The sequence below is a fragment of the Aptenodytes forsteri genome, unplaced genomic scaffold, assembly GCF_000699145.1.
Source record: "Aptenodytes forsteri isolate BGI_AS27 unplaced genomic scaffold, ASM69914v1 Scaffold164, whole genome shotgun sequence".
NCBI classification, from domain to species: Eukaryota; Metazoa; Chordata; class Aves; order Sphenisciformes; family Spheniscidae; genus Aptenodytes; species Aptenodytes forsteri.
The window spans coordinates 3,399,157-3,424,967 of record NW_008795527.1 but is presented as its reverse complement, the minus strand read 5'-3'; the positions used below and the strand labels follow the sequence as shown (position 1 = coordinate 3,424,967).

At 38.5% G+C, this 25,811-nt stretch overlaps 1 protein-coding gene across 1 annotated transcript in view; it reads left to right on the top strand.

Annotated features, from left to right (window-relative positions):
- The window catches only part of DNAH11 (dynein axonemal heavy chain 11), a 167,858-nt gene that overhangs the window by 38,567 nt on the left and 103,480 nt on the right, over positions 1 to 25,811 (top strand). The window contains 21 exon segments of the mRNA XM_019472780.1: positions 719 to 841; positions 1,100 to 1,222; positions 1,637 to 1,859; positions 2,051 to 2,052; positions 3,162 to 3,237; positions 3,240 to 3,252; positions 4,418 to 4,544; positions 6,160 to 6,309; positions 7,474 to 7,707; positions 10,264 to 10,395; positions 11,456 to 11,616; positions 12,454 to 12,610; positions 12,728 to 12,888; positions 13,664 to 13,780; positions 17,131 to 17,269; positions 20,268 to 20,360; positions 20,494 to 20,688; positions 22,088 to 22,165; positions 22,829 to 22,961; positions 23,525 to 23,652; positions 24,754 to 24,902. Coding sequence (XP_019328325.1) covers positions 719 to 841; positions 1,100 to 1,222; positions 1,637 to 1,859; positions 2,051 to 2,052; positions 3,162 to 3,237; positions 3,240 to 3,252; positions 4,418 to 4,544; positions 6,160 to 6,309; positions 7,474 to 7,707; positions 10,264 to 10,395; positions 11,456 to 11,616; positions 12,454 to 12,610; positions 12,728 to 12,888; positions 13,664 to 13,780; positions 17,131 to 17,269; positions 20,268 to 20,360; positions 20,494 to 20,688; positions 22,088 to 22,165; positions 22,829 to 22,961; positions 23,525 to 23,652; positions 24,754 to 24,902 — 2,714 coding nt within the window.

Sequence of the window (25,811 nt, the reverse complement as noted above, 5' to 3'; positions counted from 1 at the left end):
AGTTTGTTTTCCAAATTTTAATTAAAATTTTAACCATTTTGAAAAAAAAAAGCTCAATTTTTGGTCATTTTTAAAATGAAGAAAACTGGAAAGCTGAAAGAAAAACAGAAGAGAGTGAGCATAACAGAATGTTTCTCTTCCAATATACCAAGTAATTTTCACATACAGTTTTATAAAAGCACATTTTTAATTATTTTTAATGCAGAAAGTTCTTAAACAGACCTAGCATAAAATTTTTGTGCCTTTTTTTTAACAAAAAATGAAAAAAGGATCGACTGTTGTAAGTCTTTTCAAAGCCTTGATTAAAATTTAAAGATTTTTTTTTTAATTGATATCTTGCAAAGCAGTAACAAAATATGGCAAATACCCCCACCACTCCCCAAGGTTTCTAGTGTGCAAATACTGTCTGTAGCTTACATAAACTTCAATGGCAGCTGTGCAAATAAACTTGCCTTTTAGTGTTATGATACACGATATGTCACAGTACAAGGCAAAACAAAAAAAAATACAGTAACAGCATCAAGAAATATTTCATCTAAGCTGATTAAGTTCACAGTTCTGGTGCAAATCTGGAAGTATATCCAGTATCTAGGGTGCATATAACTTATTTCATTGTTTTTTACTTGGATTCCATTTGAACACTTTGTTATATGCTTATGTCTGATTTTTCTTATTCGTTTACTTATTTTGCTCTCTGCTGTCTGTTTTTGCTTTATAGTTCAGGCTTTTAGTAGCAGAAGATACTACCTTGACAGACCTTCTGGGACTCCAGCTTCATAAAGTAGAAGATGAAGTCCAAAGTATAGTTGACAACGCCGTGAAAGAGTTAGGTACTGAAAAAGTGAGAGGTGCCCATTTTTTTCCTTCTGTTTTTGCATTTGTTTGATTAAGTTCTGTTTCAAGAAATTAATGATAGAAATGAATATTTTCATGTGACTTAGCTAGGGAGCAAAATTCACAGCCTAGTGAAACTAACTTACTGTCTGTGGTGTAGTTCACCATCACTGTGAATTAAATAGAATTTAATTAAAGTTCTCAACTCAAAATATGAAATGTGATATGTATAGACAGATGTTATTACTACTCTTCTTGTTCCCAGATTTTGGCAGATATCAGCCAAACATGGGCTGCCATGGAATTTTCTTATGAAGAGCATCACAGGAACGAAGCTCCTTTATTAAAGTCAGATGAACAGCTGCTTGAACCTTTAGATAACAATCAAGTAAGGATTTAATTAATAGAAATACTATTAGTATATCAATATTATTCACTCCCTTGATACACTTGGTTAGTTAAAACTCTTTTCCTGAATCTTTATTGCAGAGTTATGTTTTCCCCAGATGTTAGAGCTGGGAAATTATACGTATGCTATGTAACTATATATATTCTAAAAAATTTCCTGTCTCCATGTAGGAGTTAACAAAATTACAGCTTTCTAAGCTTATATTTTCTTAGATTTTTTTAAAAATCATTTAATAATACGCTGTCCATTTGCAGTGTTTAAAGATGTCTTCTGTTATGATATCCGATAATAACAAGTTACAGGAGAATTTGTTAAGCTCTTATTAGCTCAAGTTCCTCTGTTTGATAAATTATTTTGATGAGTGCAGTTTTTCGCTGCTTCTTGGTTTTCTAGGTTCAGCTGCAAACAACTTTGAAAAGTAAATACATGGTATATTTCACTGAACAAGTGAAAGGTTGGCAAAATAAGTTAAACATGGCAGATTCTGTCATTTCCGTTTGGATGGAAGTTCAGCGCACGTGGTCTTATCTAGAAAGTATTTTCACTAGCTCTGAAGATATCAGAAGCCAGCTGCCTGAAGATGCAAACAGATTTGATGAATTCAACAGACTTCTAAGTTAGTAGAGTTAGTGTTTTATGTCCATTTATATCTTGCATTTGAATTATTTAGAATGGGTAATTAAATAGATATTTTTAAAATAATACCATATTGACAGTTTAGTTTGAGTATTTCTTTGATAGGCTTGTTTCTAACCCACTGAATAAACATTATTACGGGAGTCTCAGGCTTACTTGGGAGAATATCAGAAGTGGATTTTGCGTTCTTTATTATTAAAATCGGAGTAATTATTTGCCTTGTTTTCCTTTTGCATGGACTGGCAGCTGCTGGTTGACACGTTGTCACAAAACCATGATTTGTGACGAAGTTCTGCAGGTCATTCCTTCACATGACTTTAATATCTTCTTTTATTTAGTCTTTGTTAGCTTTTAACCTCCTGGACTCACATAGCGATATGATACTTGTCAGGTAGAGAAATCCCTTCTGCTAAACTCCATATCATTTAGAACAATGATAGTTGAAATACAAGTTTATGGTCTATTAGTTATTATTGGCCAAACGTAATTACAGCAATCAACCTAAACGTTTGAACTTACACAAAATATCGTGCCTTAATTGTTCATTCTGACCAAAACTGTCTCTGAACCCTTGCTTAGTAAAGAGACTAACTTGTGTGTTACCAATATACCTGTAATTCAATCCACCTATGCCAGGGGAAGTTCTCATTATGTACAGTTCTGAAAAGCTGAGATATAATAATGTTCTTTAGGGAGGTTCTACGTTTAAAATTTCAAATACATTTCTAATTGTTTAAATCTGCAATTTAAACAATGTGGGCAGCAGCATGTCTAACTATATGCCAAAAAAAAAAAAAAAAATCTATATTCACACCTTTATATGAGTTGAGAACCCTGTTAAGAACAATGGAATTATTCATACCATTTAACATGCATAAGTTTCTCCATGGTGCATGTTGCAAAAGGCATTGGGCTTGCACGCATGAGCAGAATTATTGTACAAGTTAATGTCTCCGTTACGATCTGTCATTTTTACCTTGTTAGAAGAGTTCTAATAGTATAATCAGTGGTATTTGCTTTCCTCCAGTGCAGTTCTCTCTGTTCATTTTACATTTCCTTCATGTTCAGTCTAAACACTGTCAAAATAGCCCTTTGTGGATTTTTTTTTTTCTTTTTCTTTTGCTGTTTAAGAAATAGAACCTAAATCAAGCTGATGAGGTGCCTTCTTCCAGCTCTTTTTCCCAGTGCTTTTCTCGTTCCAGTACTATAAACAGGACGAAGTAGAAAAAAAATCTGAGGGGAATTCCACATGTTGCAATAACCTCCTCGCACTTCTGCACAGGAGTTGGTGACTGACATAGTAAATACAAAAAATGTGATGGAAGCTACAACCGAGCCAAAGGTGTATGAAAAATTGAAGCTTTGCAGCACAGGTAAAACTTCCAGTATGATTATGAATTGTTCTAAAGTGTAGTTCTGGAACAGTCAGGAAATGAGAGCTGTCAGGTCACGCTTGCTTTTTGTACAGATGTGAGATGATCTGATGATATTACTTTTGTCATTTGTTTCTATTTGACATTGGATTTTTACTGCTTTTTATAGGATCAATTACATTTGAGGCATTGGTTCATTATTTATGGATTGCATGATGTAAAAATTGTCAAAGGTCTTAAAAATATGTTCAGTTTGGATCAAATTCATTTTCTCCCCATCCACAACCTGGGAGCTGGGAGTCTTTCTTTCACGCTTACAGCAGGAGATAGTGGATTGTGTACAGCAAAGGTCCTCCTTCAACACACTTAAAGGTATGCCTTGAATTTCCCACTGACGTTCACTCCTGTAGAGGCAGTGATATTTGGACCACAGCCTGTTTCTCCTTGCAGGAAAAAGTAGTAATAGCAAGTTAAAAAAAAAACAAACCCACAAACCTGTTTCTTGAGATGTCACTTTTGTTATGAGAGATACCAAGCTAATAGCTAAAGTGCATCAGTCACACGTAAATAAATGTGTGTTTTTCCTCTCCAGATAGGCATGTAATTGAGTATTTTGATTCTTAATACTTTTTGTGTCAATACCAACATGTGTTTTCATGTTTGTTATCCTTCATACATAAAAGAAAATGTGTGCATCTTAAGAAAAGTGGTTTCTTTGCTCCCTCATTAGACTGTTTCTTGGCGCCTTTTTTTTTTTTTTTAATTTATCTGCAAATAACTGCCCTGTCAAGTAGGAAATTTTGTTCTTGTCCCTTACTTTCTACGGCTGCACTCTGGAAGGTTGAAAGGGGGTTTCCGCTTAGCCAAACTTTTGGAACTTTCAGACTTTCAGGGACTTTTCTGGCACCATTCTGTTCTCTTGGGTTCCTTGGTCTGAATGAGTAAAAAGAGCATATTCTGTTTAGGTTTCTGGAAAGGAAATGTGTAAGGTTTGCTGCCTTATCTGTTCCTTACAGTTGTATTCATCGTTATTATTTTAAATCAAAAGTGGATTGTATTGTTCTGTTTTACTCTTCGGTCTGATTTCTTACTTTAACTGAGAGGGAATTCTGGGCTTTAGGGTGATTAAAGGCACGTAATATTAAAATCTCTGTGTTCTTTTCAGACTTTCTCTTTGTGAAAAAGCTCTGGCTGAATATTTAGAAACCAAGCACATAGCTTTGTCTCGCTTCTGTTTTGTTTCTTCAGCAGACTTGCTAGACATCCTTTCAAAAGGAACACAGCTAAAACAGGTGAACGTCCTTGCCTAATATTGTACTTCATTTTGTCTACAGAAAGGCAAGTTTTCCAGCTAACCATGTGAGGAGATAGTACCGTAGAACTGCATCTTTGTTTCTGAGTGTTAATTTACTTTACAAATAGGAGCACTTTGTGTAAAGAACGTAGTAAACATTTTCCCCCCAGCTAGGACAAGTACAAGGTGTTTAGCAAGGAGAGATGAAACCATCATCCTGAGGAGAAGTGTTACAAATCCTGTGCTGTCTCTTGCTGGAAATCTAGCTATGTGCAATTTGCATTTATTTGGATGTTTGGATTGTAGGTTTGCAGGAATTAGAAATGGAGAAGGTCAATGAGATCATCAAATCTATTCTGCTTCTGGTGCTGACTCATCAAACTTCAGGCATGCTATGCAGAGTGACGATAAGTAAGACTGAAAGATCTATGGTCTCTGTTAGGCTGTTTCTGACTGAGCTGCTGACCATTGTATGAGGAATGTTTTTGTAGCTATCCTTCTGTTTTCCTCCCTGGAACAATAATCTGCTAGGTTTTGTGACACTTTGAGACCAGTTTGTATAAAAGCACAGGCACTTTGATGTATTTCAGAAGATTTATACTGTGTTATCTACATGCCAGATGATACTCCTGGCCTCAGTGACTATCCAGCCACGGCCATTAATTCTCTGAGTGCTAGAGTTATTGGTGTGTCTCAGGCAAAGCCTTTTTAGATGCGATGTGACATGTAACAGAAGAACTGATACTTTCCAAGAAGATGGAGGGCTTGTGAGGCTTGAACACTGAGCCTTTTCAGACATGATGACGGAGTGTCATAGCTTCTTTACATAACTGAGTCTCAGTGACTTCTTTCATCCACTCCTTGCTCTGCACCAGATATAAGAACAACAACCAATCTTCTGTTCCAGTTATCAGGCATAGAGCATGCTGGTGTGTAGACAGTGATCTTCAAACTCCACGGTCTCTGGAGAGGTGTGTAGTAGTTACAAAAGGCATTTAGACCTGAATCGACAATTTGTGAAATAAGTACTAGCCATAACTAATAACAATTTCAAGACTTCTTCATTTTATATTGAGCTTTGTCCTCCAGATTCTTCTGATGACTGACAATAGTGTAATTAACCCCAGCTTTTCCCATAAAAACCTCCTGTGTAGTGATCATGCAACAGAGAGTCAGATAGCGTCACCGTGTCAGCCTGCGCCACCAGGGAAATCAGAAGTACTCTTATTATTTGTTCAATTGGCATAAGTGTTCTAATACTATGGAAAAAACTGGTTTCTAATATTTTTTATTGTCTTTAAAACTTAAGAATGAAATGTTGATTAATCACCTGGTCATTCAGTGCATCTCACTTGCTAAGACCAGTTGAAACACTATGTACTGAAAGCATTAGAATAAGAAACACAATTGTAAGATTAGTGCAAGGACTTCATGTTATCCAGTTAGTTGCTAAAAACTGTGTTAAATTTTGCTGAACCACAAAATCTTATTGTATATAGCAAATGTTAACATGGCAGTCATCCACTTTAATAGAAATATGTGTTAAAAATAGTGTGATTGACACAAATCTAAGGTAAATGGTTTCCTTATATGTCTGGTATTTTTGGGTGCAGGTAGCCCATCATCTTACCAAACTTTTTGACAACATTGCTGATCTTAAATTTCAAGAGAATGTAGAGGAATCTGTAAATACTGCCCTTGGGATGTACAGCAGAGAAAAGGAGTATGTTCCATTCTATGAAGGGTGTGGATGCAGTGGTCAGGTATGTTGAGTTACGTGAAACTTCCTTTATGGATTTTTCCCTCTTTGGGATGTAGATTAAATAGACGCTTTCAATGGCATGAAATGTTGCTTTTAAAAATGTAAATTTAGAAAAAATAATAATAAAAAGCCCCTTACAACTATTTTTTCCAAATTTCAAAACATTTTGTGGCCCAAAACTGTGTAATAAACTAATAACTTAATAAATTGTCTAGCTGCCCCTTGTATGTAAATTTTTTGGGGGTTTTTTGGTGGTGGTGTTTGGTTTTTTTTTTTAAGAAGTGTAGAGAGATAAGTATTTAGGAGCAATGAAAAAGAAAAAAAAAACGTACTAAAAGGCACAGAACTGATGAAGCCTGTGGTTGAATGTTGCATTTCTCATACTTCTTCTCTTCGTCCGCCCTTTTATTTCACCTTCCATTACACTTTCAGATCCCCTCCTCTCTTATCCTTTGGCACACACCTCTCCAGACCTCCAGCTCTCCCCCGTGTCCCCTATCAGCTGAACAGGGTTGTAGCTGTTTTTGAGCCTCATATTTGCTAATTGGCCAGCCAGTATGTGTGCTAACTGGGTAGTGGTAGGTCAGAAAGAACAGATCAGCAGCTTCTGAGACAATAACGTATTGTTCTCAGAACAGTGCTGAATGGATAAGCATTCACATTGCATAAAATCAATGTTGCATGTGGTTCTAATGATTGATTGTCTCAGCAGGGAGGCCCCAGACTGAATGGACAAATATATGCAGCTTGCCTCTTAGAGATAGTTTCTCCAAGATACAGCTACGTTTGAGCGCATAGAGACATAGGAAAGACTGTATTGTCTGTGTTTACTCTGTGTCTGTGAACAGAAAAACTTCAGACTTTCATATCTGGAGCTCTAAGACAGTATGCCTGTGTGAAGTCAAATGGATATGTAACACAAAATAATGTCTGGTATCTCAGTAATTGGGAAGGGCTCCTCTGAGCTAAATCCTACTGAAGAGGCAGTAGGAGAGAGAAAATGGAAGAAAAAAACCTATTTTCATTTCAAGTTTGTAAAGAATGTTGATGTAAAGAAAATCTTTTGTAAAGATTAATGGATGAGCTTCCTATATTGTTAGTATAAACTGTACCATTTATGTTACATGCATAAATTTATGCACGTTTGGGTTTTTTCCTTCAAAAGGTAGAGTCTTGGTTGCAATACCTTGAGGAAACTGTTCACAAAACAGTGCGCCTCTACATCATGGAGGCGATACTGACCTATGAAGAGAAGCAGAGAGAGCAGTGGGTCTTTGACTACCCAGCCCAGGCTGCACTTACTGGTTCACAAATCTGGTGGGTTTCAGATGTTGAAATGGCATTCAGTAGGCTGGAAGAGGGCTCGGCATCAGCCCTGGAGGATTGCCACAGGAAGCAGGTATGGATATCTTCTTTTTGTTTAATTCAGTGAAAATAAGTACAGTGTGAAAATGGTCTCATAAAAAGAGATTAATGGCATATCTAGTGATTTCAGTCCCGTAGTAAATTAACGGCTTTTAGCACCTACTGAAAAAAGAAATACACCTTTTGCTTCCATTTCTGTTATCTCATGGGCATTGTTATCACATTTTAATTAGTGGGGTTTCTGTAGGATTATTCTGGACTGAGATGAAAGGTAAAAGCAAAGATACTGCCAAACATCAACAATGATGGTGTGACAAGAACAGAGTACGCAACCGGTACATATACAAATACTAAACACATATATTTGTGTAAGGAAGCCAAAACTGTTGGTTTTATTTGTGTCAAACCAAACAGTTTACTTCTAATATTATTAGTTTTAGTCCCACTTCAGGAGGGTACATTCTGCAGTTTGATTTTTTGCTTTGCCCTTGTTTACCTCCAGCTCCTTTTGAATGTTTTTGTCCTGGTGTGAGTATTGTTCCTCTTTGTGAAAACTTTAAGTAGTTTTGGCTTTCTTTTCCAACCTAGAAAATCTGCTGAAGTGAAATATGAAATAGGAAAGAGACTTTTAAGGGGGAGGAAAACTGATAGAGGTGTCTAAAATGACCCCTGTAATAGAGAAGGTGGATAAAGGTTAATCTTTGTTTGCCGTTTCTCATAATACAAGAGCTAATAGGCACTACCTGAGGCTACTAGGTAGCAGACTTTAAACAAAAGAAATACTTTCACACCGTGTACAGTTTAAAATATGGAACTTTCGGCTAGAGAATGATGGAAGTATAAAAAAGGTCAAATGAAGGGTTAGCCAAATTTCAGTCCAGTTCATGGCTGTTAAATATGATGATAAAATAGGTAGCATAGTTTTGGGGGTTTGGGTTTGTTGGCGTGGTTCTTTTTTGTTTGTTTAGTAAATTTTGGCTGCAGTGTCTGTGGCAAATTATGGCATATGTTCCCAGGATATATGTATCCTTCTCCTGGACTTGTTTTTTACGTTCCTTTTTTTTTTAAAAAAAAACAATCTCTGCTAGCTTCTGTGAAAGGCAGACACAGATCCACGATGAACCTCTACGTGACCCAGGCAGGCTATGTTTCTGTGGCCACTTCGCAAGTAGAGCAGAGCGCTGCCTTGTGCTGTTGCTGCTTCCTGAACCTGTGGTGGGGACTTTGGAGTGGTTTTGCTGTAAAAAGGGTGGACTAGGAAAGATCATCCGAACCTCTCTGCAGATGGCACCTCATTGCCATAAAGAAGTGGAGCTTTGGGTGTGTTTAAAGGAAGATGCCAGAAATGTTTCGGGATGCTAGGCAATTTCATTCAGAATGTTGCTATTGGTATCGCCTTTATGATATGATACAGAAAAACTAGGGAGCCCAGTGAAAGTACCTTCTGGTTTTACTTTTGTAAGCGTTTTCAAAATCTACTAGGGCTTTAGGCTGTGATTCTCAAATAATTTGTTTGCATGGAGTATTACCTTCTGGGCCTTTAACTCTGTCTCAGTAAAAACAGCACCAGCAGGTGTTTTTGTATATTATATAAAAATAATAAGAAAGTGTGAAGATGCCAGAAATGTTTCGGGATGCTAGGCAATTTCATTCAGAATGTTGCTATTGGTATCGCCTTTATGATATGATACAGAAAAACTAGGGAGCCCACTGAAAGTACCTTCTGGTTTTACTTTTGTAAGCGTTTTCAAAATCTACTAGGGCTTTAGGCTGTGATTCTCAAATAATTTGTTTGCATGGAGTATTACCTTCTGGGCCTTTAACTCTGTCTCAGTAAAAACAGCACCAGCAGGTGTTTTTGTATATTATATAAAAATAATACAGAAAGTGTAGTGTTTAATGTCTCACTAATTCACCGCCCGTTTTTAAGCCAGAGTTTTAAAACGTGTACAAGCATAGTTTTGTCTCACACTAGCTACCCGATAAGTTACATCCTTCTAACAAAGTTACATTTGCCTCCTTAGAATTACATGCAGTAGCTGTGTATGTTTTTCTTTCCTATTAATATGAAACCTGAAAAATTCCATTGGGTCTTTCTACTATGTAACTCTGTATAATCATTCATATCATATTTTGTGATCTTCCCTTCATTGCTTTGCCTATTTTTAAAACGTAAGTCACTGATCTTTCCTAAAGTCTATTTTCAAACAGTTTGCCAATAAATGTTCTCATGCAAGTAGTACAATTTTTGTGGAGTCTGGTGCATACCTCTATGGAGATTGTAACCACAAAATTTACAATTCAACTTCATGCACATCTTCTTATCCACCCATTCCTCCTACCCTGCCTAGCTGACCATCTTCAGTATTTGTGCTCATCTGGATTGTCATTGTTTTGGAGGTGGTTCAAATGTCTGTTTAAACCAGGATTTCTTCTGACATCTCAAGTTTAATATCAGTAAATTTGTACATACAAGCCAGTTTTTGTGGTGATTTAATTAATAACGTAGGCAGAACTAATTTCTAGTAGCAGTAATGGTAGATGGTACTGGGATCCATCTGATCTTAGAGGGTTACCTAAATCTTTTCAGGTCATTCAGCTAAACGCTCTTATTACCGTGCTGCTTGGAGAACTTTCCTCAGGTGGTCGACAGAAAATCACGACCATTTGCACCACAGATGTTCATGCTAGAGATGTTGTAGCAAGCCTTGTAGCTCAGAAAGTATGTGTTTGGATCGGCTGTATTTTACATGCACAGTTTTAGTGGTTTTGACAAGAATTAATAGTACTTAAGCCAAGTTTGGGTCTGGATCTGCATGTGGGCACCAGGATGGTGGAGGTGGAGTAGGTATAATGATGAAGGCAGCCTGCTTCAGACCTGTGTGCTGTGCCTGCATTTTTATGGGTTACTGCCTTCTGAATTTAAAGTTTTCCTGAACAAAAGTCAGGTGTCATCTTTTACGCCACTGCTAGGAACCATTCAAACTTTCAGTAGGTTTTCTATGAGCAGCAAGATATTTCCTTTAAATTTCAGATCACAAAACTGAGTGCAGACAATCCTTGGGCAATCTGAGTGTTTTTTCCAAATGACTTTAGTTATTCTGCTTTTAATTATTCCATCTTCAGTTGTTCACAGTGTGTTTTGCTCTCCTTTTAGAGGCATACATGTGCATCTCTAGAGCAAGGCACTCCTCTCCTGTGGTGACTCTTTATAAGTGCATGCCATTACAATTTTGAGTGTTTATTTAAACCAAAGTGCTTGCCCTATGTATAACTTTGTTCAGGTAAAACTAAGGTGGCTGGCACATGTTGCTGGTTTGAATGCACAAAATGTTTCACTGGATGGGTATTGAAATAGGAAAGAATTCCTATTTTCCTTCTGACCTCCTAAGCCTCAGAAATAAAATGGGTTTCTAAGATGGCATTAAGACAAGAAACAAGGCTTGAGGAGTAAAATGAAACTCCTTCTGGTCGAAGTAATGTCTGCTCCCGTGCGAAGACTGCATTGTTTGTAAGGAGAGGTCTTGGCTTAATAAGTGGCAATGTGTTCTGCTGTAATAGCTCTATTAAAAAGATCTTATATTACACTTGAATGTGTATAAAAGCACAAATGCCTCGAGGTGCATCTAATCCTTTATAATTGGTTGTAATAGTTACTATTCATAAACCCCTAGGAATGAGGTGTGAGACCTACTGATGACAGCTGTAGCTTTGTGATGGGTCTCATTTCTTTCATCTGAAGAGCTCCTACCCAGCGTAACAGCTCTGCAATGGCTTTTTAGGTCACCAGTTCCCGAGCTTTTGCTTGGCTGTCACAGCTACACCGTAGATGGGATGACACCCAGAAACACTGTTTTGCCAACATGTGCAACGCTCAGTTTCAGTACTCTTATGAGTACTCAGGAAATACCCCTCGGCTAGTTATTACACCTTTGACTGACAGGTAAAGACTTACTAATAACAGTGTCTGCTTTATCTGTTTCACTGAATAAAAAGTTAAATGTTTCTTAGAAGTTCAGTGTTCTTTCATACCTCATGTATTTTATAAGGTTATTAAGGCACAATATCTCTGAACATGTGTGTGCATGTAGGTGTGCATACTTAAGTAATGGTATGATTTTAATGTCCATTACTTTAAAAATAACTGAAATATTTCTTGCATAACTTAAAGGATATATTCAGTGTCTAGTCTGAAGAAGAATATGAGTGGATCTGTACCGAGGTTAATCAGGAGTTTTCAGCAAAAGAATTTTTCTGTGTGTGTGTTTAAAGTACAACCAGTACTCTTTTTCACACCACATACAATGAAGCTTTTTTTCTGGAAATGTTTTGGCTCCAGGATGGAGTTTCTTGTCAAGATCGGTGATCCAAAAAGATGCACCCAGCAATCCTGGCTGGCTTAGTGCTTATGACCCTCAGTTGGGGGCGGAAATTCTGGGGCTCAGTTCTTTGAAATAGGCAAAGTGGCAACTACAGCCTCCTGTTTCCTGTCCTGTGTGACCACTGATAGGATATTCCTTCTTGCTAAAAAATGTTGATGTGGTTAGCTTTCATATCTAAAATAAGCATTTTCCAAGTAGTGCCACATCATGATTTTACATGAACATGAAAGAGGTACATTTGTAGTGTAGGGCATTAAATTATAATGAGAAAGTGGACTCAGAATAAATCACCCATGAAACACAAGGTTTAAAAACAAAACAAAACAAAATAAACCCCCAAAACTCCCGACTCTGTAGATGTTCCTTGCAATGTTAACAATCACTTTTCTTATGTTAAGGTGTTACATTACCCTAACCCAGTCTCTCCACCTAACAATGAGTGGTGCTCCTGCAGGACCAGCCAGCACAGGTAAAACAGAGACCACCAAAAATCTAGGCTGTGCCCTTGGTATGATGGTGTACATCTTCAACTGTTCTGAGCAGATGGATTACAAGGTGAGATGTTCTGCTAAGCGGTATGGAAATGGTTATTTAGTTTCTTTTTCATATGAAGTATATTGGAAATTGTTGCTTCCAAGAAAAAGATGTTAAATCTTTCACTTTTGATTTTAGTCTATAGGGAATATCTATAAAGGTTTGGTCCAGACAGGAGCTTGGGGATGCTTTGATGAATTCAATCGCATCTCGGTAGAAGTTCTGTCGGTGGTGGCAGTACAAGTAAAGACTATCCATGATGCAATTAGGAACAAGAAAAAGAAATGAGTATTTTAGCAGTGCTTCTTTATTGTCCTTTTCAGGCTATAAATACTGAACCAGTAATATCTTCTTCTGAAGTTCCTCTAAAACCCTTTGTAAATGCAGTGAGGGAGTAGATTGTAACACTAAATCACCCGTGTAATATACTACCTTAAAATAACTTTCTCTTCAAAATGTAGCAATAAATGCAAGTGAACTCCTGGCCCTACAGGAATCCAATTAAGGCTTTGCTGTTGAAACCCTGGTCCTGTTCAAGTCCCACCATGTCATATCATTGCATAATACGGGTGAGAAGTTTGGCGGGATTCAACTCTGCAAGACGTCTCAGTGGTTCCAGGGTTTCCCAGTGCTTTTGAGACATGCGTTGTGTTTCCACTGTCCCATGTTCTCCTTCCTCTGCTTCCTTTACTCAGTGCTGTCTCCTGGCCTTTTCAAACCCACCGCATCCCTGCCAGTCTCATTTATTCTACATGTTTCAAAAGATATTTCCTCCTATAGAGGTACTTCAGCCACATGCACTCTTCGTTGCTCTAACAGTCCAGTCTTTTCCTTCCAAATTCAGTGCTGGCCAGAGGAGCCACAGATGACTAAAAGCTGGTGCCTACCAGGGAAATGCCTCTGTTGCTCAGCTCTAATAAACTTTCCTAGGCATTTGCTTCTGGCCGTTGTGAGAGACAGGATCCAGGCTCAGAGGCACCTTTGTCATCTGACCCCTGATGGCTGGCTTTGTACGATGCAGTTGTTTACGTGTAATCCAACTGTAAAATTTTTATGTTATCTTTCTTATAATAGATTTTTATTCCTTGGTGAAAACATTACATTGAAGTCATCGGTTGGAATATTTATTACCATGAACCCAGGATACGCAGGTCGGACAGAACTACCTGAAAACCTCAAAGCTCTGTTCAGGCAAGTATGCTATAGTGTACTTTTATGGTATACTGGTATATCAAGTCTACATTTAGAGTACATATCCCACCTAATGTTACTAGCCTTGGTTTGCAGTGAAGTGCAATTTCTGTTTGCTTCAGAATTTCTGTGAAAAAAATCAGTATTCACGTTGTGCTTGCCTGGACACTGTTATGACAAGGGAAATTAAATTTATATCTTGCCTTTTTTTTTTTATCTACTTAAAATTTTAAAGGTACCTGTGAACACATGGGATGCACCTAAACATATGCAAGAATATTCTCTGTTTTGTGGTAAACAGGAATCCTCAGAGCTGGCTTAACCTAGTAAAATGAGCATTTGAAAAGTCTAGCTATCACATTCTTCCATGGGTGTAGGCATGCAAGTGTTCATAGGTGTTTCATAACTACAAGTTGAAAATGAAGCTGCATACTCTTACCTAGTAAGATATTGAATATGTGATTGTTGAGAAGCTGTGAAAAGTATAGCGCACAGCAAAAAATTCATATGCTTTTGGACACTGTAGGACAGCCCATTATCCTTTTCTTAAAGTACATATTTATGCTCTATATCTTAACACTGATCTTTCAAGGAAGAAAGTTTTGAGTTTAAAAGATCCGACTGTATTTTGTGGGCTGCGCTCGGTGAGTTTGTATCAAAATGGTGTTTTTGAGAGTAAATTAATTCCACAAGCAGTTGCTCCGGTGTGGTGGGCAGTAAAATGATGCCAATCTATTCTGACAAAGTGTTGGAGCTGCGCTTTGAACTACGTGGTAATGGACTTTGACTTAAATGGTGCAGGGCTTGCTTAAAAAAGAGTTGTCACTTGAAATCCTTGCTCTTGCATTAACATTTTTCACTGATTTAATCATGACTTGAGGAAAAAAAAAAGATTCTGTGATTTCGTTTCTCAACATATTGAAGTTCAATGGGGCAAGCTGCGAGGCACTGCCAGGCTGTCTGGGGAGGCACAAGTATAGATGTGCTATCTGGGATCTGCTTCGCTGAGCAGTAAGTCCCTTTGATTTTTGAAAGATAGAAACTTAGGGCAGAACCAGGCATCACTGTTGCCTCTGTGAGCAAATTGAAACACAGGTACGACTTTCTTCTGTATTAAAAGTACATCAAGATTCTGGCGTATTTTATTATTTCTGCTGAATTCCTGACACCATACTCTTTCATGCTTTCACTGCAGAAAGACACAAAGTCTGCTAAAATTAGAAAGACGTTTGCTCAGGCACATCTCATCCTCTTGCCAACCAGACATCCTGCTTCAGATGGCAGGACCGGGCAGCAGCAGCAATTAGCTTTCTTGTTCTTTAAGCCTAAATTACAATCACTTGGAACAATCAGTAAGTAACATTTATTTACAAGGAGGAGGTTAGGATTTGAATTCATGTGCCTCTGCAAAGACTGTCGCTGAATAAGACCCTATAGTTGGGTCTTAGCAAACATTGGAGAGAGACCACGAGAGATGCATCCCGCTTCCCCATAAGTGTTTTTAATATTTCGCAACTTAGCTGTTGCTTTACGAAGCCTTCTCATTAATTGCCATCTAAGAACTCTTCAAGGCAAAGCAGGATTGGTGTGCATCAAAGGAACGATGTTGGGCAGCCCCTCAATTCAGAACCTCGCACAAAGGAGGACAGGGTGGCGGGGACCCCATCCACCCGTGTCTGTGCCGTGCGGCTGCCGCCCTTTCTGCATTCGGACAGAGCCAGCTGCCTTGGCGGCCACATCTTCTGCAGTCAGCTAGATGTGGTATTGGACGAGAGAGCAGGAGGGATCACTTCCTGTTGCTACCAGGTGTTTCGTCTCTCGGTGGACTACCAGAGGACGGAAAATGCATGTGATTTGTTGTTCATTTATTATTTTTGTTGTTCCTTTTTTCATTTGGGAAGAAAAGAGTAAGGGATATGAAGTAATAGTAATTAACAATTTATCTACTGAGAGATAAAGTCAAATTATTGCTTTATTTGATGTGCTTTCTATTACAGTTTTCCTTGGTTTTGTTTTTTTAATTTTCAAAATGTACTTGCTACATAGAGTTGAAGTGTTACTTTTACTTGGTTGTCACATAAAATAAAAAGCCTTTGGAATTAAAGTATGAACTGCTGCATTTGGGACTCAGGAATTCAAGCCTGTAGCTGATGTCTGTAATAGCTCTTATCCATTGTACAGTGCACAGGAAAGGTGGGAGGTAACTGGTGAAGCATTAACTCCTCATATTTGGTGCCTAATAAAATCTCACAAGGGAGAGAAGTTCTACTAAATACTACTACCCTCATCTTTCTTGTGCAAGCAGTTATTCTATTTGCAAGAAGGGTGTTGGTTATGGTAGGTAGAAGAGCATTTTTTTTTATAATTGACTGCAATGCATATAGCAGCCCTTGTTTGGGCTTATGAAAGAATGCTTCTTAGGGAGTAGTTTACTTAAAAATTGCTTAACAGAGGGGTGCTTACTCTTTTTGTAGACTACATGTTATTGATTTCTGTCAGAAATATACTGCTGGACTAAACCACTGGTCTTAATTTGTCATATTCAAATATGAATGGGGAACAAAAGAAATCTTTGTATTTGTCAGTAGTAAGAAAAGTGCTCTGAGGGACAAATTTGCTGGTTTGTAGCTGACCTGAACACAAAATTCAAGATCTCTTCTCTGCTACTATGTAAATTAAGTAGTGATTTTTAATGAGGAAGTTGTTTAACCTTTGCATCATTGCTTTGTGTTACTTTTTTAATTGGAGATTTTTCTCATTTATATCATTAAAATGGCTGTGTTTTTGTTCTAAAAGTTTGAACTAAAGGTTATATTTAAAAAAGAAACAAACAGTGAAACTTCCAAAGGCGACCATAACTTCATATAAAAGCATTAAAGCCCTCCAAAAATCGAAGTCCTTTAAAAAATGATGGCATTTTTAGCAACGGCAGGGTGTTGCACTTGACTTCCAGACCCTGTACAGCTGCTGGCAGTGTCCTCCAGTCGTCGGTGGCAAGTGATGCTGCTGCAGACTGCCTGCTCCAAGTTTCAGTAGTACCTGTCTCGCAAGCCCTGGTTTCTCAGCTGCCTCTTTTGTGTACAGCAATGTTACTGAATACTAACAATCAACAGTGCCTAATTAGCTGCTTTTACTTTGAAGTAAGGTCCTCGTTAGCTTTGACTGACACTCTTAATTGTGACTCTCCCAAGTAAGGTCCTCGTTAGCTTTGACTGACAGTCTTAATTGTGACTCTCCTGAGCTCTGTTTTTAAAAATGTTTGCAGACATCGGTCATTTAAGTGACTTATTCTTACCATGTTTAAATACTAATCTGTGTATTTGGATTACGGGGTTTGTTTTCTTCCTTAGACCCTGTGCCGTGGTCATCCCTGACATTGAACCGATCTCTGAAATTACGTTGGTTGCTGGAGGCTTTATTGATGCACGTCTGGTAGCCAGGAATTTTATTACCTTGTATGCTCTCTGCAGGGAGCTGCTTTCTAAACAGGTGAGGGTCTCTTTGGGCTTCTGGGTTTGATACGTGTTAATTAACACACACTCCACGCCTGTGCGGCTGGACTTTGTATAATAATAGGGTTTTTTTAATGTATATAGTCTTACCTTTTATTTTGAAGACACTTTAAATCACACGTCCATCCTTATTAAATTGTCAGATATGAGTTTAGAAGAAAGTGCCCTTTGCTCTGATCTTGGGACGTTTGTAATGCATTAATTTTGCATTAAATAATTGTATATCACTGCTTCATACCTGGGATGGCTGAACTACATCGTGCTGTTGTGTAATACCTATATTAGAAATATAACTATCTGTTGGAGAAGAGAAAAACTGTATAGCAGAGTAGGAATTATTCAGAAAAACAAATAATGTATTCTATTTGGATGAATGTTTCTTTAAACTTTCCCCAGTAAATACACTGGAGAACTGTTTGAAAAATGAAAATAAAGCATTGCTAAATAATTTAATTATTATACTAGAAAGCATTCATATTCAGAATAATTATCTTAAAAGTCTACAACTTGTAAAATTTGGAAGGTTTATCACTTCTTCCCTATGTGTATGCTGTTTACTCATTTCCAACTATATACTTTTTCATAAGACATTCTTAATATTCAGTTTTATTAGTGGAATAAGAACTCAGAGAACCCTTCAACCTTAAGCCATAATCTCTAGCAAGCAGGGCCATTATGAAAGCAAAAGCAACTTTATTTTCATGCCTGCATAATTTTGAAATTATCTCTAAATATCCTGAAGTTTTCCTGACACATTCTTGCAATGTTTCTAGAGATAATGAATTTAAACCTTGCATATCTTAAGATATCAATATTGTCTGCTTTACTAGAACAGGGATTCGTCAACTCTAATGATTACTTTGTCCTGAAGTCATTTTCTGAATTCAGAAAAATCATTTATACCATTGTTTGCCACTTCAATATTAACAGTAGTAGTAATAATAATACTAACATTTGAAGCCAAAGCTAGAATGTTCTTATTTGTTTACTTTTTAAACCTTATTTGTTTTAATTTTAATGGAAATGGGAGAAATCAAATCCCTTTGACAAAAATTCTGGGCTGCTGCAGAAAATATACAGCAGTTCAGAGAGGCCTGAAAATACTGGTCCAGTGTTGGGGCTTTTAGGACTTTCAATATAGCTTTGGGGCACCAGGATCCTAGCCTATGAAAACTGCTTGAGAACAGGGTTGTCAGGGCTTTCAGTGCATATGCTGTGAAGGAAGGGACTTCTGGTCCTGTCATGCCATGACAAATAGCCTGGATGTCCTAAAGTCCTTGTACACTGGGCAATCCACACAGCAGGCTGCTAAAGATGCATAGCTTGCTCTTTAACAACCCGTCAGACAGCAAACCAACAAAAAATTGGGGGGGAAAAAAAAAATCTTACTGAAATCTCAGCAAAAGCTCATTAAGCCCAGTATATTCCTAAATTTCCTATTTTCCTAACCAGCTCTGTGTTTAACTTCTTTGCCTAGGTGTACCATTTATACAATGTGGAGCCTCATTTTCATTGCGGATACTCAGCATCTTTAGTACCTCAGAAAAAAACGGCAGTTCTTTTTACTGATGATGAACTGTTCTGAAGTTGAAAATTACTTTTTTTTTTTTCCTTCTTTGTGATATATTTAGTGCGTTTGATTCACAGTTATAGAGTGCCACTATCACGGAAGAGGATAGTGACATCTGTCAACTTTAAAAATTGTATATTGTTAAGTTGTGGCTTTGCTACTGGGTTTGGTTTTTTCCCTTTTTTTCTTTTGTCTTTCTTTTGGTTTGGGTGATAATACTAACTAGGCTGTATTTATATTGAAGTCCTTGGTGTGGTTGCAGCAAATGTTCTCATACCCTACCTGACTGGTAGCCAGTTTGGGTGCTGACAGCGGGGTAGTTCCAACCCCAGATAGATTTTTTTTTTTTTAAATTGAGGGAGAGGTAGTGTGCACACACTAAGGAAACTGTAGACCACCAGAAATGGCGTGATGCATGCTGACATAAATGGTGGCTGTGAAACTCTTGGCTGCAGCAGCACAGAGGTTAGAGAGGAGCTGATTATCCACGTCCTCAGCCAGCCGCTCATAAAGTAGCTGGTCCCACTGCTGGTTATACCAAAATTAACCATCTGGGATCTCTACATGAGCTACAAAAACACCTTTAAGTGTAGGTGTAGCCTTAAATTTAGAGAGCTGTAACTTCATGGTAGACCTCTTCAAATTGCAAAATTGGCTATTGGGGTACTTTCTTCAATCATGCAAGGTGCTGTTCCAATTGTTTAAATCTCCAAAATGGTTCAAACTCTGTCTCTTTCTACTCCTACGTAACCTAGGAAGGAGAGGGAAAGAGGTGGGTGTTACACAGCCATGGAAAAAGGAGAAAGAGGGATTGAAGAGCCTATGTGTGATGGAAAAAGTTGTCTCTTCTGCAGTGAATATCCACCTTCCCACTGGCAGGGCTTAGGGAAGGATATAGGATTTTTGTCTGCCCTTCACTTACCAAATGTTTCTAGGCTTTTCCTCTAGGCTGAGTACCTATCTTTTTCTCTTTTCCTTTCATTTTGGTGTTGGAGCTGGTTGCAAAATATGTTGATAGTCTGTCCAGTCTTCTCTTTTGGAAATAGAAAAGTATTGCTAACATCAGGTCAAATTAATAGAAGCTTGGCAGCAATTTTTTGCTTGCCTTGTTTCATCATGGAGGTATAGTTGCAGTGAATACAATAATACTTGATGGTGCAAATTTCGCCATTTAAAAATAGGGAACAAAGTGGTGGAATACTAAAAATTAAATAGATATACACATTTCACCCTTTTTAGTTTTTTCTTTACTAGACTTCCAACAATGGCCTAACGCTACTGCAAGGCTACAAGGGAATAAAAAGGTGTCATTTTACTCTGTGTGTAAACCAATTGTTTTCTCCATAAACACTACCATTTAGTTTCATTTCCTGTGCTAACACGACTAGTTCAAATGTTTTCACAGGACCATTATGACTGGGGACTTTGTGCTATCAAGTCAGTTTTGGTAGTTGCTGCCTCTCTGAAACGAGGAGACAAGAACAGACCTGAGGATCAGGTAAAATCTTCACTTAAAAGCATCTAAGAAGAGTAGGAGCTGTTTCTGGTGTTTTGCCTTTGAATAAAAACAGAACCCTAAAAAGAGAAGGATTTAATGCTCTTGTGATATGTGGTTTACTATCCTTTTCCAGGTGCTTATGTGAGCCTTAAGAGACTTCAGTTTGCCTAAAATAGTGACAGATGATATCCCAATTTTCATGGGCCTGATCAGTGACCTGTTTCCAGCTCTGGATGTTCTGAGGAAGAAGAACCTGCAATTTGAACAGATGGTTAAACAATCTACCCTGGAGCTTCACTTGCAGCCTGAAGAGAGCTTTATTCTCAAAGTAAAAGAATTTATTGCCTTTAATTACTCCCCTTAAGAGTTTCAATCAAAATAATTGCAAATGGGTTGTGTTAGACATGAAGGTTATTTTTGAGTATGTTACAGTATTGATAAGGTGTCCTCAATGTCTCGGTATTTCAAAGGCATTTTGTCGTGGCAGTAATGCTCCTCAGTATGATAAATATGTCCATAAGAAAATGCGTATCCTGTTCAAAAAAGCTGTCTACAGTGACAAACATGTATGTTTGTGTACAGTACCAAGCATTTGTACTCGGTAGCAAATTAATTGTTGGTGATTATTTATAGGGAGGAAAGAAGAGTAAGGGAGCAAAAACATATAAATAAGAAGGCATGGATTTGGAATGTGCATGGCTACACGTGACTTCTGTGTGTTCTGGTATTTCCGTATAATATAATGCACATTGTGCTATACACATTAAAAACATGCACGTATATGTATGTATGCATGTGTATACTCATAAGCATTAGTTGTCTATAAGCTAAATTTAAACACTGAGTTTGAATTACAGACAGGGTGAAATGGTGAAACTTAGAAACACTGGTCAGTATACGGATCAAATAAAAAGTGTGCCTATTTGGACTACTAAGAAAGTATATTCCCACCCTCCTTCAAGGAACATCCACATCTGCTGTATGTGATACACTCCTTGCCTTTATTAGGGTATATTGGAAACTGAAATAACCAAGCTGGTTAAATGTGACTGATCTCAGGATTTATAAAGGATTTTCTGCCCTTGTCTATCTTGTTCCATTATCCTGACAGAAGGGTGAAAGACAGTAAGCTATACCTTGGGGTATTATGAACTTTGCAATCAGCCTTCTATAGAGTATTTTGATTCGTGCTGACTGGGTGAATCGGAAGACGAGCACTGAGGAAGCACTAGGACAGAAATCCATGAGCAGCCAAGCTATTTTCATTCTGTGGCTCACGGAACTGTTTCTTTGGAAGAAATGTATTACTTTAGTGGACCGATTCTTGTATTTTACCAAATTACAGCTGCACAACTGTTTTGAGTGTGGAATTCACTGCTAAAGTGATGGCAAAATTGTGATAACTGTTCTGTATCCCTGGGTTGGCACAATCCAACTGGACTCTATGGCTGTCTAGCAGAATAGGATTTGTTCACACTTTTTGAGGTAACTGTATTCACTAATTTAGGCCAATTCTCTTCCCATTTTCTGGGAGACAAACAATGTTGCTTGATGCAACATCAGCTCAGATGAGGCAAATCTGCCAGGAAGGTGCAAGTTCATTTTTTCCTATTAAAGGGAATAGGAATGTGGAGGGGGAGATAATTTTTGTGAATAATTGAGTCCCTGTAATAAGAAGGACAGCAGGAGAGGAAAGGCGCTCACTGTGTATCTCTTCTGTGTGGTAGGTTGTTCAGCTGGAGGAGCTACTGGCAGTGTGTCACTCTGTGTTTGTCGTTGGAAATGCAGGGACTGGAAAGAGTAAGGTACCTGCCTACCTACGCAGCATGTTTTCTATCTTACATTGTAAAGAAATTGTCACGGTTCTTGTAGTAAACATTCTGCATGTCGCCTTTGCTGCAGTGTAATAACACACTGTTCAGGCCATCCAGTCAGCCACATGATGTGTAATGGCAAAGCTCAAATGTTACAAGCAAATTCTACATTTTATGTGTTGTTTGGATGTCCCAAAGGAAAATTAATTGCGGCACCAAGTAATGAGCATTCAATTTGACAGATAGACTAAGTAATACTTTGTTCTGGAAGGAGAAGCAGGATGGTTTAATTAGCCTTCTAGACAGAAATAGTGGAATATATTGCCAAAACTCTAGACAAGTACTTCTAATAGATAATGCTTGCCCATTTCTGCTACTAAATGTTGGCAACTGCGTGGATTTTTTTACCCCATTTAACACTCTCTATTAGAATCAACTGCAGAGTACAGCTGTTTCAGAATGGGAGTTTCCTTTCCTATCCTTAGGCTTAATGGAAATTTGGGACTAAACTAGCACAGAGGTGTGAGTAAATCAAGGTGAACAGCTGCTTGACTGCAGGGATTTGCAGTTAGAGACTGGGTTCAGGAAGAAAGTCAAAGATTCCTATTGTATCAAAATCGTGTCACTAACGTGCAGCCTGTTCCTCCTCTTCAGGTGCTGAAAGTTCTGCGTCACATGTACATGAACATGAAACAAAAGCCTGTTTGGAATCACCTTCACCCCAAAATTCTGGCAGCTGATGAACTGTTTGGTTTTATACACCGTGCAACCCGAGAATGGAAAGATGGCGAGTAGCACATGTGTTCTTACTAGGACCTGTTCCTGGAGGCGTGGTTCTCCATCAGAAATGGACAATGCCAGAATTCAGAGAAGGTGTTAGAGACCAAATTCTTGCATTTTTCTGTGTTTTGATGCAATAGGATGTGGGTGCAGGGCACTGGTGGTTGTGGAAAGACTGGAGGCAGGGCAGGATCCTAGTAGACAGAAAAGTACTAGCCCGAACGATGCTAATTCAGCTGCCTTAAAGGGCAAGTTATTTTCTCCCCAGACCCATGAAACCTCCCATATCTCACCCATATCATTAAGACTAGTGACATACTCTTCTGTAATCAAAACAGAAATAGGTCATTATTACATAAAATGCAGTCATTTTGCTGTATCAGGTGTTCACTGAAAATACTGTTTTATTTTACTTTGAATAACCACCTAATAAGCAAGCAAAGGAAAATTTTGATGCTACAAAAGCTTCTTGTTTCAGTGATGCGTTAAGTCTTCTGAAGTTTTAATTGCTGTGCAGTGTAGTTATTTAAGCTCTAAAGTGATGGGGTTCTATTGAAATATAATTTGCAGGTCTCCTGTCATCTCCTCTGAGAGAGCAAGCTAATATTACCCGTGAGGGGCCAAAATGGTTAGTTTTAGGTGGGGATATAGATCCTATGTGGATTGAGTCGCTCAACACTGTTATGGATGATAACAAGGTGAGTAATTGAGAAGTAAGCACAGTGGCTTCCTCTCTACCTGTTTTCACATTGTCCTCTTCCTTTATTTTTCTGGAGATAGTTTTGCAGTGTACATTCCTCCCCCCCCCCACTCCCCCTTATAATTTCTTTGGTTTTCACTATTGCTAAGTAGTATTTTAGCATCTGATTAACACATTATGTCTTGTCTATTTTGTACAACAAAAAGACTTAAAGTAGCTTACATATACTGTAAGGGTGATTGTGCCTCCTAGTGTATGAGTTGATGTAATTCAAGATGTCAATCACAAGATTATTGAAACTGCTATTTGGAAAGCCTCTCAGTAAAATAGATTTAAGATTCCATGAGTGAAGTCCTTGCATGACTGTACTAAGGAAGGCTAGTGTTAGGAAATCTAAATAAGTCAATTTAAGAACTAGCAGTAGTATCCAGACTTCTAATCCCCTTATTAATTATACAGCGAAAGCAATTTTGTTGGCTGTCTGAAATGCTGTAATGTAATGAAATCCAAATCTAAAGTCTGAATGTAACCTTAGGAAGGTGATTGTAGTTTAGCCCATTCTCTTAAGCTTTCCTGTCTTAAGAACTTAAACCTATCTAGTGACATGGTCTCTGGTTACTCAGCAAGGTGTCTGTCTGGGGCTAGCCACATAGCCTAACTTTAGCTGCTGAACAGAAAGTAGCTTTTCCAAGGGACATTTCGGAGCACCTAAGTTTAGGCTCCTGCTCTGAATAATTTTCTGTTTATTTTCATTGACATTGAGAGAGACTTTGCCTCCCCTGCTTTTAGCAGCTTTCAGGAGTACTCACATTGGTGAAGCAGGCTAGTCATCTTTTGAATGAATTAAACTGTGAAAAACTCATACAAGATCACGTAAAACCTTTTGAATTTGTCCTCCTCTGTTTCTGAAGTAAAAAACTATAGCCATGTTTGGATAAAGTTTGTTTAGCTACCTTCAAGAAATAGTGTATGTGCATGGTGTTGCAGATAATCCTTGCTCCTTTGTGGGGCTATAATAAACATGATTGCCCTGATCATGTTCTTGTTAGACAGTGTATCTTAGCTTGCTTTTGCTGAAAAATTTACTGATGATTTCTAGGTTCTGACCCTTACAAGCAATGAACGTGTGCCTATGACTCCGTCAATGCGGCTGCTATTTGAGGTACGCCATTTAAGAGCTGCTACCCCAGCTACAGTATCCAGAGCTGGTATTCTCTATCTGAACACCCAGGACGTGGGGTGGAATCTGTGAGTATCTGATGATATTAGTTAGCATTTTTAGGATACATCTCAAAGATTAATAGGAATAGACTCCATTACTTATATTAATTCTTCCATCCCACTATTATCAGAATAAAAACTGGAAGATTTAGTTGGTGGCCATGTATATTCTCAAATACGCAGTTCAGAAAATTTCACCATCAGTTAAGTGTTTTATTTTCCCCTCTTATGTGTACTGCTTAATCAAAGAAGTAGTGTGGTGGATTGACCCTGGCTGGACATCAGGTGCCCACCAAGCCGCTCTATCACCCCCCTCCTCAACTGGACAGAGGGAGAAAAATATGACAAAAGGCTCATGGGTCAAGATAAGGACAGGGAGATCACTCAGCAACTAGTGTCACAGGCAAAAGAGACTCGACTCAGGGAAATTAATTTAATTTATTACCAATCAAAAAGAGAGTAGGGTAATAAGAAATAAAACCAAATCTAAAAACACCTTCCCCCCACCCCTCCCTTCTTCCTGGGCTCCCAATTTTCTCTACCTCTTGCCCCCGAGCGGCGCAGGGGGACGGGGAATAGGGGTTGCGGTCAGTTCATCAAACGTTGTCTCTGCCGCTTCTTTCTCCTCACACTCTTCCCTTGCTCTAGCATGGGGTCCCTCCCACGGGAGACAGTCCTCCACAAACTTCTCCAACGTGGGTCCTTTCCACAGGCTGCAGTTCTTCACAGACTGCTCCAGCGTGGGTCGCTTCCATGGGGTGCAGTCCTTCAGGAACAGACTGCTCCAGCGTGGGTCCCTTGTGGGGTCACAGGTCCTGCCAGCAAACCTCCTCCAGCATGGGCTCCTCTCTCCACGGGGCCACAGGTCCTGCCAGCAGCCTGCTCCAGCACGGGCTTCCCACAGGGTCACAGCCTCCTTTGGGCATCCACCTGCTC